The following is a 20,462-nucleotide window of genomic DNA, read 5'->3' as shown; positions in this document are numbered from 1 at the left end:
TTTTAGAAATATTATTTGAATACATATAGATTTAAGTAATGGACATGGTCTAAGAGTTACAATGTTTAAGGCTAAAAAGGAAAACAAAAATTATAGTAAATGTATTATTGAATTTCAAAAAAATACAAAATATATCTTAAATTAGTATAACACAAAGTAACTAAATTTAATACAATTTAAGAACCTTCTATATGTAGTAATTCTAAATATTTTCCTATAATATATTCACCCTTTCCAGTAAATATACGTGATATATTAAATTTTATTTATAACTTGTTTTACTCGTATTTTATGATGTATTTCGTATTATCATTTACTGCACGAGTAAAAGAAATTAGAAATTTTATGTATAATTTAGTTACACGATATTGTTTTATGAAATACCAAGTTGAAATATGTCTTTAATTAAATCATAGCATTGCAGATTGCTTTAAACATACAACGAACATAGAATNTCACCCTTTCCAGTAAATATACGTGATATATTAAATTTTATTTATAACTTGTTTTACTCGTATTTTATGATGTATTTCGTATTTCGTATTATCATTTACTGCACGAGTAAAAGAAATTAGAAATTTTATGTATAATTTAGTTACACGATATTGTTATATGAAATACCAAGTTGAAATATGTCTTTAATTAAATCATAGCATTGCAGATTGCTTTAAACATACAACGAACATAGAATCAGACGAAAATTCTAAAAACTGTAATGATGAAAAACACTAAAATACGAGTACGGTTGGCCAAATATCTATTATGACATATATGGAACGCAAGCAAGTCTTATGCTCATCATCTAGTTTTGAGCCCAAAAAATGAAACTTTTAGTGGATATGAGCTTAATTATAACACAGACGTTAAGCCATAATATTATTATCAACGGAAGTTAGAACGCGATATTAATGACATTTTACAAACGAGGCTTTACTAACTTATGGAACCACTGTTGTAACTATTCAATTAAAAGGTGTAATCTTTCCTCTTCAGATTTTGGTTTGTTTGTAGGGTATCAAGTTGAACTGATCTAATTTAAGAGCTGAAAAATGAACTAAATTTTTCAATGACATCTGTATTGCATAACCCAAAAAGTAACCAAGCTAAACTTACTATAATAGATAACTATGTATGTATATATATATACATATTTTTTTTAAGAAATTAAAGTAGCCAAAGTCAATATATTTTAACGTTATATGTCATTAAAATGTTTGATAAACATGCATAATAAATCCGCATAGTTTTGCATTTTACATGTTTTTGTTAATTAAGATTTCAATTAATTTACGTCAGTTTTATTAATTAAAATTGTACTCGTATTGGTTTGTAAAGGAATTTTTTAGTATTTGTGAATTTGTAGAAAATAAAATAGGATTATGTACATTACTCGAATATGTTTAAAAACAATGTATATTATAAATTTCTACATTATATATACGTAGAGTTAATATATTTATCATTATATCTTACATATATATATATCGTTATACTTTCTCGCTTATTAACGAACTTTGGGGCATTCTTACTCTTACCCTAAAATCTTCTGTTACTTAACCCACACTTTTTACCCTGGTACAAGTGTCATCATACATATCTTCTATTATATTAATGTACCTTTTTTTTACGTTTTCTCACATTAACTTAAGAGCATAAATTATAAATAATATTGCATACATTTTTATCCAACTTTTATGAAGTCCATGATTCCCCTAAAAGGGGGCGCATTTTTCGAAATGTGGTGAGTATCCTAAATAACCTCTTATGTAAACAGGCCACTGTATACACACATACGTATAGGTTGCAACAATTAAATGTATAGTGAATAACTTTCTAATGTATATAATGGATGCGTCTAAGAACTCTTCATGATATGTAAGTAAAAAATGCAAAAAAGAATTAAGAGAAATCAAATTTTTAATGTTACATAAATTATCCACTATATTTTATGTTTTATTTTAATGTCACTGTTTATTAATATATACATTAGACATAATCAGGGTGCCAATAATATATAATTAATAATTAAAAATATAATCATAATTTATACCAAATTTTTTGATAAAAATAATTGAATGATATTAAATAATAGTCCCAAGTCAATCTAAGATATTAATCTATATGATAATTAATTAACTATATTTTGTGTTACAGTATAAAAATACTTTTGTTAAAACCCGTAATATACTATTTATTTAGTCATATAAAAAAAAAATGTTCATACTTTTGGTTAGGTAAATAAAATGATAAATATAATTTGATAAACAGTAAATTAAATCAATAAATTCTAAATAGTTATTTACTTGATTTTATAATGAAAAGAAATTTTACTGCACATTATATACTCAAAATCTCAACATCTATTAAAATAATAATAATCCTTATTTACATATACCAAATTTTAAGTTATCGATAATTCTGCAATAGGAAAATTTCAGTTTAATATAATATTATCATTTATCGCACATTAAATAAAACGAATCATTTAAATATAATCTCAAGCATTACTAGTTTGAAAAACGTGTAGGTCAATACCAATTTGTCAACAGAATTTTCTAAATCATCAATTTATAATCAATAACAGTTTATTGACTATTTATATCATCAAACTAGCAGAACTCCAAAAGATTTATTTATCTATTTATTCAACGGGATTGACCCTTATTATACAAAAATATAGTTACATAAAATGAAACAAAAACAAAACAAACAAACAAAAAAAAGAAAAACAGTAATATAAAAATAATAAACATTATATAAACATAAATAATATAAATAACAAACATTTAAACAAAAGTATATAAAATAAACGTTTAATTGAAATTGAAAGAGGTGTCTTCATTGGCATTTTTCAATGAACGATTAATTGGCTTATTATAAATATAATTAGAAGAACAGATAGGTATGAAGAAGGAAGCATGATTTCTGGATTTTCTCTGGGGAACTTTAAAATTAATTAGCGCTAAAAGATGTGGAGAGTCAACTCTACCATCAAGCAAATTTTTTAAGAATTTAGTACCTAGGGCCTTTCGGCGATCAGCAAGTGAGGGAAGATTAAAATATTCGGCAATGAGTGTTCATGTTGGGGATAAATTATATTCTTTAGTTATGAAACCAAAATTTTCCATTTTACTTTTTATTTTTATTGACAACTATTTTTATAATTAAACAAAAATATATAAAAATAATGCAATGAATTCTAATTTTTAAATATTATTTTTTATCCTTATTTGTAAAATGCATTGCATGGGTAATAAAATTGTACTTGAAAAAAATGAACTTTTAAATTTATTTAACTTAGTAAAAATTTTATCTTGGAGATTTCATATACTTATCCTTGATTAAATAACTAGTTCATTTTTGAACAAATTTGTCAACAATATTAAGAAAATGAACTATAAACATTGAATATTGGTCATTATTACAGATAAAATTTTTCAGATTACACACAATTTTTTAGTATTTAAGGAAATCATTTTTATAATTCACATTTGTGTTTAAAAACCTCTCTAAAGAAACATTTGTTGTATTCATTTCACGTTCTTCATAGTTGTGATGAATTTAACGTATACCATTTCGTTATTTTTATTATACTTATTCAATATTATGAAAATAACTAATGGACAATTATTACCAGCTGACTCTACATTGAAATTTTCCATTGTAGTAAGTTTTTGAGTATACTATAACTTAAATAAAAAAAAAAAATGATATGGCATCCACTATTATAAATGGATTTACAAGTAAATATATATATATATATATATTATCCTCATGAAATATCTTATTTTTTCATTTTTTTATAAAACAAGCAGTTTATGAAATATAAATTATCCTGAATACAAATTCTAAAAAAGTTTCTTTAAATTATAATACGTATTCTGTACAAACAAATACATTAATATTAATATTATAATGAATTGTATTAAATTAATAATTTTTGTTCATAACTTAAATCGGGTATTTTGAAATGTTTCACATTATAATTTTACAGTATTATGGAATATTATTTCAATTTTATATGTGAAATAATTAAATTGAAAAGTATTTCGAATAATATCTATGCAAATTTCAATTTAGTATTGATTCAAATATTATAATTATGTACATTAATGAAAATTTATACAAATGAAATATATATCAAATGGGTATTTTGTATTAGGTTTGATTTTTTAGACCTCTTTGATTTATAAAATTAATGTTTTTTTGGTAGAAATAATTTTTTAAAGTAATATAAGATTGACTTCCCATAGATTTTCAGACATGGCGACAGAGCACCATTTTTCGATTACAAGACAAACCCACATAAAGACGCTTTCCCTGAAGGTCCATTCCAATTGACAAAAGTAACAATAATATTTTTTTTCGCAAAAATTATCTAGCATTTAGACACTATGGAATATTATTTTACTATTATGATAATATTTGGTAAAATTTTTTTGTAAAATTTTCACTAATTTTGTAGATTGGTAAGCAACACATGTATAAAAAAGGCCAAATATTAAGGAAATTATATGATGGTTTTTTAAGTAAATTATACTTGGATAGTGAAATTTATACAAAAACAACGACGGTTGCAAGAACTCACATGACAGCTGCAATGGTTTTAGCAGGTCTTTATCCGCCAACGAGCTACTTGAAATGGTCAGAAAATGAGACCGTGTGGACACCTATACCTGTGTATGGAGGATCACCGGATCACAGTGACGGAAAAGTTTGTATCTAGAGTATACTATAATGACCAATGTTTATGATTTTATTTTCCATATATAAAATATTTTTTATAACATTTATTTCTTATTCAATCTTTTTTTACAAATGTTATAATAAATAAAATATCATTGGTTATTTTTCAATGCCAGACAAGTCATTAGTAGCAGTTTTTCAGGGAATCAAAACCAAATTAAAATTTTTGTATTTTAGATATTTAAGTGCAAAAATCATATTTTTTTTTTATTAAATTAATTCATCATTTTTCTGCTTATGATAAAAAACACATTTTTATGTATAAATTATAATTTTAAAAAATTACAAAAATGCATTTTTTTGACGTACATGAGCCACAGAATTATATGCTTATATCGACTGAATATAAACACAATTAATAAAAAGACATAAACCTTAATTATTTAATTTTTAAAGAGCTATTTAATATAATTGTATATAATATTTTTGATAGTTAGCTAATTGTCCAGCATTCAATGGTGTTCAAAAAGATGCCCAAATATTTAATGATACTAAGTTAAATGAAATGCTTCCATATCTTTCAGAAAAATGCGGTCAACTAATTAAATCTGAAGATTTATTTCCTTTATATGATTTATTGAAGTGTCAAGTAAAAATATAAATTAATGTAAAAACTTGAAATTGCAGAAAATCCTAATAAATATAATATATTTTTAGATATCTGCTGGGTTAAAACAACCAGAATGGTTGACACCAGAAATATTTGAGCAAATAAATACATCTTTTGAAAGAATAGAAAAAAATAAACAGTTTGTAAATAAAAGACTTCAGAATATGTATACAGGTAAAAGTAATCAGCGCACTTTTTTTTAACTTATCAAAATATTTAACATTTTTAATTAAAGAATATACAAAATGGATATTTGGAAAATGTTTAAAATTTAGTTTATTTAAATTTACTGATTTAAGTTACAAATTCAAAATGAATAAACTACTCAAATTTATATGATTAGAAATAATGTTTTTAACAATTATAACTACCAGCTGTATTTAAATTTAGATATACATCATATAGTATTTTTTATATGTAAATGTTGTGATATATTATAATATAGAGTGTTCAGTTAGTAAGGTAACAAGAAAATTGTTACAAAAAATAAAAACACGTTTCCTTACTTACTGAACTATAGTTTTATTTTATGCAAAATTGTTCTTGGTTTGTAAAACATTGAAGCGCATTATAATTTAGTAGTATTTATACAACTATTTTTATAATTAACGTTTACTTAAAACTTCAAAATTGATAAAATAAAATATTTTTAGGTCCTTTAATGAAAGAAATCACTCAGAAAATACAAGAAAAGTCAAATGCTAACTCTAACAAGACCGAGCTTAAAAAAATGCTTTTATACTCTGGCCATGACTACAGTTTAGGATTTTTAGCTGCTATTTTAGATAATCCGATGCCTATTTCTAGTTTTGGTGGCTCATTACATTTTCATTTGTACTCTTTCAATAATAGTATAGGGGATGTTATTAAGGTAAAGTATTTATAATTCCAAGGCCATAAATTATAGCTCATAATTATTAAGGGTAATAATCGTTTAAAATGTTAAATTTGTAAAATCAACAAAATCTGTCAATTCCTATAAAATTTTTAAAAATATCTCTCAATATTTTAAAAATTAAGACTTAATTTTAAATATATTTCAGTTTTTTCTTGATACTCAATCAAAAAAAAAAGTATCATATTCAAACTTGAATATAACTTCATATCTAACAAATTTTATCTGAATTTTTAATAATTTTTTAAAATTTAATTATTTAGCTATATTATCTTGAAAATTGGAATGACGATCAAGGTGTAGAACTTCCGTTAAATAGTTGTGGAAAACCTTGTACAGTTACTAGTTTTGTTAAATTTGTTGATTCAAAACTTACAAAATCTTGGGAAGAAGATTGTAATGATGTTTAGATTTTTAAACGCAAGTCTGGTCTTTCTGTGTTGTTCACTGTTTACTGTATAAAAAATATAAATTGGTATTGTAATAATTGTCATTAAAATAAAATAATCGATTCAACAGTGTTTATTTATTTCTTGGCCGCAATAATCAATATGTCCTTCAATGTTACTCAGAAGTAATTGGGATTATTTGATTATTCAATTTACAGCAGAATATTATGTTTTTAGTCTTAATTAATGAAAATTAATTAAAATATTGTAACTTATTAATAAATTAAAAAAAAAAATATATATATATATTACTTATATAACAATACAACCGAATAATTATAAAATTACAAATAGTGACCAACTAATGAATATTTCGTTATTTTTCATCACTATTGTATAGAAAAATTTAACAGTGGTCATTTGGAAACGATTTTCAATATAACAATATATTTAACTTAAAATGTCAAGACAAAATAGAATCCTAATTTAGTTCAATTATTTTAGTATATTTTAGCAGATGGACTCAAATTAATAAAATTGGGTTCTGAACACATCTACTAAAATAAAGAGGAGTATAGTAGATAATCTACAAAGTTTCATATTTTAAACATTTATGATGAATATCACTCAGTATGATAACGAAAAAGAATTTTTAATTCTGCGTTATGATAAAAAAAAAGTGTCACTAAACACAACCCTGCTTCTTATTTTTTATAAATGCTAATATCTCATAAAGTAATAATACAAAACTGGTTATAGACCAGATTAGAACAAGTTAATGTTTTGAATAATGTTATAATTATAACATTTAAAATAAAAAAATTTGCCAAAAAAAAAGGGCAAAAATATATGAAATATTATTTTAATTATTATTTCAAATTATACAATTTATAACGAAAACAATTGTTATTTAAAAAATCGTTATATTTAAAACATGTATTAATTATTTAAACTCCTTAAGATACTTTCAAACTCTATTAACGTTTAACATAATTTAATATTAAATGTTGAACAACGTTAAATTTAATTATAAGATAATGTTAGTAAAAAAATAATAATAGATTCCCATTAAACTTCGGAAAATTAACCTTAAAACTACCCTAAAGAATAATTTTTTATTACAATAAAACTTATATTTATATTTATTCATGAATATAAATTAAATCCTAATAACTCATTAGATACTTAAGTTGTTATCGACTTGGCTAAATTTAAATAAATATTAATATAAAAAATGGTTATTTTTTAAATTTAAAAAATTATTAAGTAAATAAATAATAAAAAATATGCTGTTAATGTAGTCCATAACTATAAAAATTAAAAAATAAAAGTAACTGATAATATTTTCTGGATCGAAAGATATCTAAGATATCAAACCTTGTGGGTTCTGTATATAAAGTGGTTAAAAAGTCTAAATCTAAAGTGAAAAAGTCTAATCGTTTAATATTATATAAACAAAATGATCTAAAAGATTTTGGTTTCAAAATTATATGCAGTAGTTATAAGACCAACCATACGTTGGTCTATGGAAACATGATACCTGTTGAGGCGTCACAATTTTAGGTAGCTATCTTGATACGTTAGCTATGTCTGTAAGTACTCTTTTTCAGTAGGTGAATTATTTTTGGCATTTAATAAAACATCAAAGAGCGGTAGTATTGTATTTACGCAAAGAAATTTAGTCCAGTCCATCCCATTGACATAAAATCATGGTAAATCGTAGAAAAGTATAGCTTATGACTATATACTAAAGAAATCATACAGATCCCACTCATAATTAATATCGAAATACATATGTCTATGCATTGAATCATGAATTAAGGATTTTAAAAAAATTCTGTAAATTAATTTTATCCTTCAATATTATCCATTATTTGTTCATGTTATTTTTGTTTCACAATTTTATATTTATAAAAAAATAAGAATAACCAATTAAATAACCTTGATGTGTTTGGTATTATCGATATTTTGAACACAATTTTTGAGGATGAAAAAAAATCCAGATTGTTTAAAACAAGATTGTGAAGAGTTAGCATATGTAAAATTTCTCGATATAGAAAATGAAAAATAAAGTAATGAAAGTAACTTTGAAATATGGTCAAGTGATATTAACATAGAAGAGGATGCAAAAACTTAATGATAAAAAACATCATGAGAATTACCCATAATGATTTTGTACAATGATGAACCCCAGAGTTTTCTTATTTGTATTATTATGTTATTATTATGGATTATTAGGTATTCATAAAAGTTGTCTTTTTATTAAACCAATTTCAAATATTTAATTTATTTTAGAATAGCACACCACTGAATTGACCTACATAGAGTAAACTGGGGTAATAAACTTTTATTGAAGTAAATAATTAAATTTTATAATTGAGAACATATGGTTGATAAATATTAAATCTTAGACTATTTTTATATGTAATTTAATAGTTACAAAATCATCAAGCTGAAATTGAATACATTATAAAGATAATACAAATTTTTAATACTTTTATGTTAATTTTTTTTTTAACCAATAAGAAAACTATTTTAAGTTTATAAAACAGTTCAACAAGACTTAACTTTTTTTCATTCGTTATATATTTCTTTAAACATATTTAGTAAAAACATGTATTGATTTATTTTCAGTTTTTGACATAGAATTTAAAGTTAACATTTTCATTCGAGATAAATCTCCAACGTTGTTAAACGAATAAATTTTTTACTTACTTTGAAATAATGTATGCATTATTATACTAAATTTGAATATTATTCTAATCATTTTTACTTCAACTTTTTATGTAAAATATTTATTAATTGATATAGTGGTATAGTAATTATTGACAAAAACATTGAAATATATTATTGTAGTTTATTTTTAAATTTTAGTTAATGAAAATTTAGTGTTTTAATAACGCATAAAAATTAATAAAGATTTTAATTTGAAATAATATTAGCCATAAGTGATTAATTTTTATTATATTAAATATGATGTTATATTAGGAAAGAAATCAGATGGTCCTGTTAACATCAAAATAATAAATTTTTTATTATAAACTCAACATATAAGTTTTAAATAAAATTTTATCTAGTTACATTAAATATATTATTTGACATTCGACCTTTTATGAGTAAAACAGAAGCTCTTTTTATAGTGGTATTTGGTCTAGACATAAGTGTATTTTTTTAGGAGTAATTGATTTAAAATAGGTATTATAGAAAATGTTAAATTCTTTTTGGGGATTTTTAGAAAAATAAATTACACATCAATTTTTAAAAGATATTAGATTAGAAGTATTGGGTTGATTAGAATTAGAATAAAAAGAAAAATGTATATTCGTCCTTACTCCTCCACTTGTCTAGATATAAAATTGGTAACAACGTCTGAAATAATGGTTTAAAAGTTGTTACTGATCTGTTATTTTTTTGTTTCTGTATTATTTAAGCTAGATAATATATGATGTCATTTAAAAAATAGAGTTGACACCTTTATGTAGTATAAGGTAATGACCTAAAAATTATTTTATATAGTTTTAACATATAAATGGAGATACATATATCACTAACAAAAAATCCAAATAAAAAGTTTTTCAAAAAAAATTATAATTTTAAAAGAAATTGAGTGGCTAGCGTTAAAGAATCATCTGTATTCAAAAAATATATAAAATTAAAAAAAAAAATCTAATATTATTTATTTACTTTTTTAAGAAGTTAATGCTATTCTATTTATTATAATTAAAATAAGTTTAATCTTGAAGCAAATGGCAGAAATATGGAAGGATTTTGGAATAACTTATTAGAATATTTTTAAATACTTTAATAGTGATATAATATGGTAAGATACAAATTTGTGTCAACTAGTTGATCAATGATTACATTATTATTATTCTTGGTAAAGGAATATGATGAAAAGTACAAAAAAGATAGACCAAAAGTTGCATATTAAATTATCCATACATAATAATTCATTATAATCCTTTCACTGATCATGTTATTTTAAATTAAATGTATTCTTTAAATGACAAATTTCCTGTTATAAAATAGAATAAGACACTCAATTTGTATTTTTAAAACTTATCAGACTATTGAACAACACTTATTGGACAATAAGTGTCCTAAAATACAAAATTTATAAAAAATTACACCGTAATTTCAAATTTCACATAAAAATCAACATTTAATGCATGAATAATAACTATAACAAAACACATTACAGAAAGATCAAAATTAAATTATAGAGCTATGAAACAGAACAATATATGTGGTTATTTGTTTACATTTAAATTGTGTTAGTAGAATACTCTTAAAATTAAAATTCAATTGACATATATTTAAATATGATACAAAAAATATGTATTAAAATTATGCACAATTCACAGAATATAATTATTAAACTAGTAATTTTTAATTGTCATTAAAATTTTTTTTATATAGTCATATTATTACACTTAATAATAAATAATGTAGATTAATTTTTAACATCAATTTTGGTTAGTCTGTATTTATTTGTATTTAGAAACATTTTAAAAACGGTTTTTTTAAATACTATTTTAAGTAAACAATTACTATTTATAAAATAAAATTATACTTTTTAAATATGTATGAATTTTATTAATATGTTTAAAAAATAATAATAATTCAGAATCTATAAAATTTTATGTAGTATTTTTGTATAGAAACAATAAAATTATTTATATTATGTATCATAATGAGTTAAATATACTTAATATGTATTTGAACTATATATTTCACAATGTAAAAAAAGTCGAATTATATTCTAAATTTATGCACTCGAGTTTTATTAATATAACCTTAATCACTTCATTTTTTCTTAAAATAATACTGTTTAAGTAATAGTAATTACGATCACTTTATATTTTTCACTCATATCTTTTGCACATATACGTGTAGTTCTTAAAAAAAATAAATAGTACTTAATTTTTTAACAACTATGATTTAAATGAATTTTCATTAGTATAAATTTTAAATTTTTACTCTCAAATAATTTAACAATGATAATTTTAAATATACATTTTAAAATAATTAATTTAAAATAATATACAATTATTATATTTATATTAGTTATTTTAATACAAAACATATTTTTTATTTAAAGTGTTTAATGCACAGTAGGTTCATATATTAGCGTACAATTTGTTTATAATATTGTGCTTTTTTTTTTAAATTTCTTAGATAAGGACATTCATATGAACAATTTTAAACATTTAACTATACACAAACATATAAACATACTTTGATACATTTACAACTGTTCGCTGATACAGAAACATTGAAATATAAATCAATAAAAATTACAAATAAAAATTGTATTTTACAATAATATATTTTATTTACAAAATAAAAACAAAACCGCTAAATACGGGTAGGAAGGAGTTTTAATAAATACTTATAGGTAAAAATTGTGCACTTTTTATTTACTCTAAAAATATTATAAATTTATAATATTGTTCCAAGAACTTTTATAGATTATTTTTAATAATAATATAAAAAGTATCAACATAGAATTAATGTTACATTAAGTAAATTAAATCTATATAGAATGTGCTTTGGTATAGGCTTTACATTTTTATATGATTTTATATCATACATATATAATTATTGAAACTAAAAAATTATAGTAATAATACAAAAAAGTTCTTTAATTATGGTTAGGTACTGAAAACCATTGTTATACTAATTTTAGTATGTACTATTCTATAACAAAACTTTATACATAAAATTTTTAATGTTATAAATATATATAGTTTTTAAAATATTTTATAATATACATAATGATATCATTGTCATAACACTTTGGTTTAATGATTTTAATAATATAATCAGTTTAATAATTTTATTTAAGTTATTTGTTATCATGATAGTCAATACTAATAACAAACAAAGTAATAATAGTTACTTGTATTGTACAACAACAGAAATAATAACAAAATCATTTCATTTCAATGACACAAATGTATCTATTCACTTAATTCATATTACCATTTTGGTTTTCTGAAAAATAAAAAAGGTTCAATGTAGTCCAAATATTATTTATATATTTTGTAAAATTATGCCATACAAGTAGGAAGGATATAAGAAATGAAAACAAGAAGAAATGTACAAATGTATAGTTAGGAATTGTAGAGATACATATAAAAAATTAAGTCATAAAAAAATGCTAATACAAATAGACTCATTGTATAAAATTATATATATATTATATTATATATATATATATATATAAGAAAATTTCTCCATAAAATCATCATAAAATTTTTAAGTTATAATAGGAAAATTGAATTGTGTTGTTTGTTATTCCAAAGGTAACAACAAACAAGATTTTAAAATTTAATCTTTGTTTATTATTACTAAAATATTAATTGATAAACTAACATCTGTAACATATATTAATTTTTATAAATTTTAAAATACCTTTAAACTGTTGATACATTTGGATTGGTTGTATAGTTTTTGAGTAATTCCCTCAATCTAAGTATTTCTTTAGATGCTGAAGTTAATTCAGATTGCAGTACCAGTTCTTTTTCACGAAGACGTTTGATTTCATGTTGACAGTTCTGTAAAAAAGTTTTAGAATCATAGAAATTTTTTAAAATTTTTCATGTAGTTGTCATAGTACTTTAATGCTACATTTCATCTAACAAATACAAAACATAAATTAAACTTACGACATTTTGTCGGAGTAGTTCGAGTTTATCGCACTTAAGCCTTGTAACATCTTGCCTAAGACCTTCAATGCGCGAATCGCTGTTTTGTGTATCACAACATAAACTACAAGGTTTTCCACTAGGTGTTTCAGCCGATGACATACTTTCCAGTCCAGTATCACTATCCACTGTACCAGCAATGCCCATACCATCTAGTTCTACACTATTAAGTGACGATGAATCACTCTCTGACATTGCTACACGACTAGCTCCACTGTAAAAAAAATGAATAATCATAATGAAAGTTCTATTAAAAAAAAATAATATGTTTCTATATTTACCTAGATGTTCTTTGAACAGGATGTATATCAGGGCTTGATATAGGAGATGATGGTGAGCTCTTTTTACTACTTTTTGATAATGATCGTCCAAACTACACATGATAAATTTTAAACATTATAAATGAAATATAATTTAACAACAAATTCAAATAATTTAAAATTAACATACGTTTGGTACTGATCCATCAACGGAACAACTGCTCATTTTTTTGGAAAGAGTATTAGAGTTGTTGTTATTTGCTTCAGCATTAGTAGCAGATTGAGTTTTGACTCTAGCAATAAGTGCTTTGCGAACAGTATCAATAAACCTGCTTCCTGCTCCAGAAATTGAACCATTTCCATAGTCTGACGACGATGAAGATGAACCAGATTTTGTCAATTCTGGTCCCACGGCAAAAACACTATTATCACTAATATTCCCGAGGAAGTCTTTAGTTTTTTCTTTTAATTCCTCGCAAAGTGAATGTAACAGCGAAGTCCGCGTTCTCAACTAAAATCAAAATAAATATATGTTAGTCTAATAAAATTATCGTTTAACAAGTTCACATACCTCTAGTTTAGCAAACTTATGAGCCTTGTAGCACGCGTTTTCTGCGTTAACCAATTTTGTAAGCAGAAACTGTTTAAATTCGGGTCCATGCCGGAAAATGGCTGGATTTGGTAAGGTTGGTCCAAAAAATGGAACATCATCTCGTGCTGTTACACTTACTTTGTACCTGATCACCAAAAATATTGTAAGAAATACTGAAAACTACACTAAGCAGTTGGTTCAAAAAATAAAAAAAAAATAACATACCTAACGTTTGGTGTGTTTGGTTCGATCACTTGTACGACAATATAAGCATGCAAAAAATGTGAAGCTATCATGTCTGGGGTGAAAGGAGTGTTAGATTCTTGAAAAACAATGGCTACAATATCATTACCTAGATTACAATGAAAAAAATTATTAATTTGAAAATCATGAAGTCGTTTACTACTTAATTTCTTACCAATATGCCTTTTTCTTTGAAGCTGTTGAGGATCATTATCAGTATAAGGAAGCAATGGAGATACGTGGAATATGATTTCTCGATCTTTAAACACTTGATAAACAGCTTCATCGCCCGTTTGTCCGAATTGCGTATCTAGACCACCTCGATATCTATGAGAATAAAAATAAAAATTAAATAATAATCAAATACAATTTTTATTTCTTGTATTGTTACCCTTTGTGGTCTTTTAATTGTATTCTTTGACCAAGTAATTGAAGAAACTCATCAAATGCGGGTGATGTATGTTGATTGGAAAATAATTCTTCTTCACTGGTTTGACCATATTTTTGGTAAAGGACACCAAATTTAAAGTTCGATACAAGTACATGTTCATCATAAGCAGCTATTAATTGAGATGCTTTAGAACTCAACACAGGGGACAAATTGGTAACTGTAAGTTGGTCATTTAAAAGCTGCAAAGAAATAAAATATTTTGTTAAAAGAATAAAATCTGAGTTCTAGTTGTTTTTAACTACTTATAAATTTAGATTTGGTAATGTTAACTAACAGATTTATCTATATGTAGTGGAAAAAATATAATTTGATGATATATTAGTTACCGATAAAAACTACTCTCGAGATCTAATGTTTTTTTGTTGTAATATAGATTTTGCTTTCTTCGTAATTACTTATACATAGTTGAAAGATAGATAAATAAAGATGCTATGTGATATTTTTTTTTTTGAAAATTTACTTAATCGCTTAAATTAAATAAAAATAGAGCGAGAAATTTCAAACAAAATATTATACAAATTGTAACAGTATTACTTACATAAGTAAATTATACTTTTAATTTTTTTGCATTTTACAAAGTAGTTTTTTCTGGTGATTATCGTTTTAAAAGAACATTCTCTTCACTATTATTATAATAACATTTTTAGAGATATTGTTAAGCTCGTCGAGTTACCAAGCATAATCTATACACTTTAAAAAATATATATGATGCATTATTATTATTATGATAGCTATTATTATGTCTTCTACAGTCATCAAATAGTCTGGACTATTTTTATCCAGACCAGTGCAGAGATGCGAATGATGTTTATTATGTTATTTATCGGGTTTCCATTTGTGGGCTAGACGCCAATTTCTCTACGACTTAGTCGTGTTGCGGCTCAACCAAAGCCAAAATGAAGAGATTGTTATCTTCTACATTTGGAAAATAAAAGCGAGTAAACAGCTTAATGGATGAAAAATAGTAATGCTAATTTCAGAAAAACGTTCCTAAAAGCAAGATTTGAAAAATAAAATATTGTAAATAATGTTAGAAAATATGAAGATAGTTAAAGTATCAGGTTGGGTGATATTTAAACTAAGGAATAGTTTTAACGAGTTTATTTAGTAGATGAACTTAAAAAAACTAAATTAAAAAAAGAAATTACATATCATAAATTGGACCATTATAGACGAGATTAACGGAATTGATTTGAGTTTCTTCTACGATACATTTTTATAAAACTTTTCGTAACTTTTAGAATGTGATTCTTTTGGGAGTACTTTACAATGAAAAAAATCTTTCTTTAAACTGATTACGAAGTGATTTCGTCACTAGGATTATTGAATCTTATAACATTTAATAGCTTATAGAATATTAAAAAAATACCATTTCCACTTATGAAAAATGAACGAATATTAACAATAAGTATAAAAATGAATAATACAGAAGGCATCATCTTGAACATGAGTTAAGTATAACAATTTTGTAGTTTATATCCATTTATATTTATCCTACGTCTTCTTTTAAATCTGACGTATTTGAGACAGAAATTCAACTAAAAAAAAACATTAATAATACCACTAGAACATTTACAGTGTGATTTATTTCTCAACGAATCCTTGAAAGAACTCATCATTTTTCGATCTAAAAAAATAATTATTTTTTCTAATATGATTTACAGCAATAAATTTTTACCACCATAAAACTACTCACGAAATCATTGAATAGAGCATTTCCACGGAAAAGTATTATTATCACAAAAAATGTCAATATTGTTGACAGTTTGTATAAATTGTAAATCTAAGTACTAGTTTTTAGAGACAATTAATTTTTTTTTAGTCAGAATAAATATGTAGTGGATTAATTTTCAAAGCTCCAGCTGTTTTTTATTATCCACTGAGTTTATTATTTTCATATTTAATAGGAAATTTTGAAACAAACATTCTACGCAACGGTTTTTTAGTGGTCGACCCTAATTTGATAAATTATATTGTATTATTTTACTTACTCTGGCCATGTGGTGTGGTACAGATGTAGCGCACGTTGATGGAACTAACTCGTGCGTGGTACCGGTTCGCAACCGCAGTAAGAGCCGAGTATGCTCTTGAGAAGAAACGCTTTCGGTCTTTACGCTCAGCAACACTGGCCCAAGTTGATCGTCCGTACCCACAAAGTTGAAGTGTTCCTGAAATAATATAAAATAATAGTCATTTTTAATAATCGGTGTAAAGAGGTAGGCATAAGAAATAAGATAGCAGTAAAAAAGTCATCAACAGCATAATTATATACTTTTTAATTAAGTAAATATTAGGTATACGATAAAATGTATTTAAATGTCACCTTGAATTTAATAACTGTCTCTGTCTATTATTTAATGTTTTTTGGTTTGATTGATGACTTTTTTAATGATTAAATTACCTTGATATTTCATTGTTATTTTTACGTTAGTTAAATAGTAACTTAGGATACTTAATATAATTAAGGATACAATCATTGGTGCTTCATACTATTGAAACTCATTCTCATAACACATTACATAGTTATTATTATGGTAAGTCATATTTGCGGTTACTTTAAACATTAATATAGAATACAAATTGATTTTGGCAAAATTATATTTGGTTAAATGTTTTTTTGTTTAAGTAGAAGTTCTATGGAAATAAAATAAAATCAAAGAGTGCGCATAAAAATGGGAAAACGAAATCAACACACGATATCGTGAGTGTTTCGCAAATGGAAATTACATAATTGACACTCGATTTATTCCCTAGTTTCAATGTCCCTGTCCTTGAATCTTGAAATGTGCATGGTGACCATGGACACTGTGGTAACCATCTACCGAAACGGACAATCAACTGGGTAATAAAGGCATTAAGTCGCTTTCAGAAAACAACATCCGGTAGTCACAACCTCAGAAGGCTTCACAAAAAAAAAAAGGTGTCATGTCACCGTTAGACATGTAACAGTACCAGAAAAAATAAGGTTTTTTCAAAGATTTGATAGAATGGAATTTATGGTAAACTAAATACCGCAAAGAATGTTAAAAGCGCATAATAAGAATTAACGACAACTACGTAGTAAAAAGAAAATTTTTTGACACTAAATATGATTTTTAATAAAATGTGATTACCCACAAAAATTTAAACCATATTAGTTTTCAATTTGTTCATTAGTTTTTTAGTGAGTGAACCTTTATTGTGAAGAATTTGGCAACAATAAAAGAGAAGAATATTAAAAAATAAATGTAGTGCGAAACGAAAGAGTTATGAAAATATTTGTATAAAAATTAATTTAATAAATTATAATAAAGTTTTTATACGAAAAACTCTTAACTAAATTAAAAATAAATAAGAAATATAGAACGAAAAAATAGGCAGTCAAACAACATTGCGTGGTAATTTTATGCGAAAAAAACATAAATATTACAGACGTTAAAATTTTATTACAACAGCATTAGGTTTATTAACTTTTGCGGATACTTTGAGTGACCTGAATATGATTGCATAAAACGTTTTAATCATATTAACGTAAAATTCGTTTTTTGCCGAATATCATAAGACCATCCTCAACATAATAAATCAATATTTATGATTAGATTATTAATAGTTTGTGTTTTGCAGAAAATATAACTATGCATAACACTGATGTATTTTCATGGTACAAATTAAAAACTACAAGTCAATTTTCAGTGAAAGTTTGATGGATAATTTAAAGGTTTAACGAATTGCGAATTGCTTCATACATTTAAATTTTATGATAATACTATCCAACTATTTCTAATTATGGTATAATAAGTGCTTATTATGGTAATCAGATATTAAATGCTTTAGATTAACACTGCTCAGTTAGTTCAACTTAAAATTTAAATAATTTTTAACAAATAAAAATTATTGAAAGTTGTTTAATAGTTTCCGGAAATTATCTTAAAAATACAAATAATCTCAACAAACTGGTTTTATAGAAATTACATGAAATCTTTTTGATTTTATCATTTTTGACGCATAACATAATATAACATACACTTAAAAAATATTATACAGTTCACTAAATATTAACTTTGTCGAAGGCAATATGTGTACTTAATTTTGTCAGACTATTATCGGCTCTCGAGTGCTTTTCAATGTGTGGCTGTGGACCTGTTATGTTTTACTCGCACGTCAATGCCTTGCAAAATAATTTACTTCGATTTTCATACGTAACACACTCGGTAAAAAAAATAGTAACGTCAATTCGAATAACATGAAAAAGAAATCGATATTATTATTTTTACACATACGGCAAAGCGCACACGATTTCGTTATATTATACTATTGAAAAGCAAATAACTGTTAGGGTTTTCTTAAGAATACCAAGTAACCATAAATTAGTTTGTTAAAATAAAAATTTAGCCATAAAATTACTATAGTATTATTAAGGACACAAAAGACTATCCATATTCGATGATATTCGATGATATTTGATTAATTTGTTTTTATATAAGTTTATTGGAGTAAATAATAATGAATCCATTTATATTTAATTTTAAGAGTTTTTCTTATTGATGAAAAACAAATATTATTTACTTAATTGACTGTTTAAAGAAAATTACCACTATTTTTTTATCATAAATAAATAATACTTTGAAAGAACAAATAGCTTTAAATAAGAATAATTTATTTTAAAGAAATCAATTATTTCGTAGTAATTTAAATTCGAAAAAGAATAAAATTATGATTCAATATTAACTCAATTAAAAGTATTTTAATTCGTGATTTTGTATTAATAATTCAAATGGATTCGTTAAAAGAAAATTCTAGCACTGAATCATAAAATATATTTTCAACTTGGGAGGTTGGTTATTTAAAAGAATAATAGCTTTTTATAAAGGTTTTTTTTTGTACTTTTTAAAGACATTATCAATTTATTAGCGTCTGAACTTTAGTTGGTTTATTTTTTAACAATAGATTTTCTAGAATAGATTTTTATAAAATAAAGAAGGTTGAATAATGTAGTCATATATAGGAACTACGGACAAAAACTTAGGTGGTTTTTTACGCTCGGCTAATGATAAATTACTGTGCAGCCGGCCGAATTGCATGAGTGTATAGACGTGACATCACTAAAACGTAAATATTCAAGTCACCCACTATAAAAATTTGCTGCATCGAATATTTTTGTATTCATTCAACCAGACCTACAATTATCTAATGTATAACTAACATATTTGTTACCATAGCAATGCCAACAGTTTAGATCAACGCAATGATAAAATTTAGTATTATTTTTTCTACTGTATCATCTAGGATAATTTTATGTGACCAAGTTTGATTTAATAAAGAAACATTGTTATAAAGAAATCTATATTTTCTGATGCATTGTAGTATTAATAATACTAATACGTTTTAAGGTATTAGACGTTTATAAAACCCGGACGGCTGTTGAAAAAGCTAAAGCAATTTAGGTGTTCGACTATAACTGACATTTCGATTAGGGCATTCAGCGTCAAAGAAGCAGTCAGTGTATTGTGCCAATAAATTGATGATGGCGACAGTTAGACGTTAAAATAATTAATTATAGATTGGGGAAATAGAATGTTAATTTAAA

At 24.1% G+C, this 20,462-nt stretch overlaps 2 protein-coding genes across 7 annotated transcripts in view; one reads left to right on the top strand and one right to left on the bottom strand.

Moving 5' to 3' along the window:
* Positions 1 to 3,506: 3,506 nt before the first annotated feature.
* Positions 3,507 to 6,767, top strand: LOC126910252 (lysosomal acid phosphatase-like). Of its 2 annotated transcripts, none has more exons than XM_050692651.1 (7): positions 3,507 to 3,666; positions 4,254 to 4,346; positions 4,466 to 4,714; positions 5,180 to 5,335; positions 5,404 to 5,530; positions 6,010 to 6,227; positions 6,515 to 6,767. In XM_050692651.1, exons 1-7 carry the CDS (start codon positions 3,556 to 3,558, stop codon positions 6,659 to 6,661), a joined length of 1,101 nt encoding a protein of 366 aa, XP_050548608.1. In that variant the 5' UTR covers positions 3,507 to 3,555; the 3' UTR covers positions 6,662 to 6,767. The 2 variants fall into 2 exon arrangements, with proteins under 2 accessions (XP_050548608.1, XP_050548609.1); XM_050692652.1 differs by lacking the exon at positions 3,507 to 3,666 and adding an exon at positions 3,717 to 3,743.
* A 6,290-nt stretch (positions 6,768 to 13,057) lies between these two features.
* The window catches only part of LOC126896854 (rap1 GTPase-activating protein 1), a 116,037-nt gene continuing 108,632 nt past the window's right edge, over positions 13,058 to 20,462 (bottom strand). For all 5 annotated transcript variants that reach the window (XM_050669981.1, XM_050669982.1, XM_050669983.1 and 2 more), the window contains 9 exons: positions 16,888 to 17,064; positions 14,837 to 15,075; positions 14,621 to 14,772; positions 14,428 to 14,554; positions 14,182 to 14,347; positions 13,801 to 14,121; positions 13,632 to 13,723; positions 13,312 to 13,564; positions 13,058 to 13,200 (listed from right to left, as the gene is read on the bottom strand). In XM_050669981.1, coding sequence (XP_050525938.1) covers positions 13,060 to 13,200; positions 13,312 to 13,564; positions 13,632 to 13,723; positions 13,801 to 14,121; positions 14,182 to 14,347; positions 14,428 to 14,554; positions 14,621 to 14,772; positions 14,837 to 15,075; positions 16,888 to 17,064 — 1,668 coding nt within the window. In that variant the 3' untranslated portion in view covers positions 13,058 to 13,059. The remainder of the gene's footprint in view (positions 13,201 to 13,311; positions 13,565 to 13,631; positions 13,724 to 13,800; positions 14,122 to 14,181; positions 14,348 to 14,427; positions 14,555 to 14,620; positions 14,773 to 14,836; positions 15,076 to 16,887; positions 17,065 to 20,462) is intronic.

Source organism: Daktulosphaira vitifoliae, unplaced genomic scaffold (genome assembly GCF_025091365.1).
Source record: "Daktulosphaira vitifoliae isolate Bord-2020 unplaced genomic scaffold, ASM2509136v1 Scaffold_1, whole genome shotgun sequence".
Lineage (NCBI taxonomy): Eukaryota > Metazoa > Arthropoda > Insecta > Hemiptera > Phylloxeridae > Daktulosphaira > Daktulosphaira vitifoliae.
The sequence above is the reverse complement of the archived record's forward strand: the minus strand, read 5'-3'. Positions and strand labels throughout refer to the sequence as shown.

What these genes read in the sequence shown, in the direction of transcription:
- LOC126910252 (XM_050692651.1), top strand. Translation starts at nt 3,556, where the DNA reads ATGAATTTAACGTATACCATTTCGTTATTTTTATTATACTTATTCAAT. An exon ending in CATTGAAATTTTCCATTGTA is followed by an intron (nt 3,667 to 4,253) that starts GTAAGTTTTTGA and finishes GACTTCCCATAG; the next exon opens with ATTTTCAGACATGGCGACAG. An exon ending in CGGATCACAGTGACGGAAAA is followed by an intron (nt 4,715 to 5,179) that starts GTTTGTATCTAG and finishes TATTTTTGATAG; the next exon opens with TTAGCTAATTGTCCAGCATT.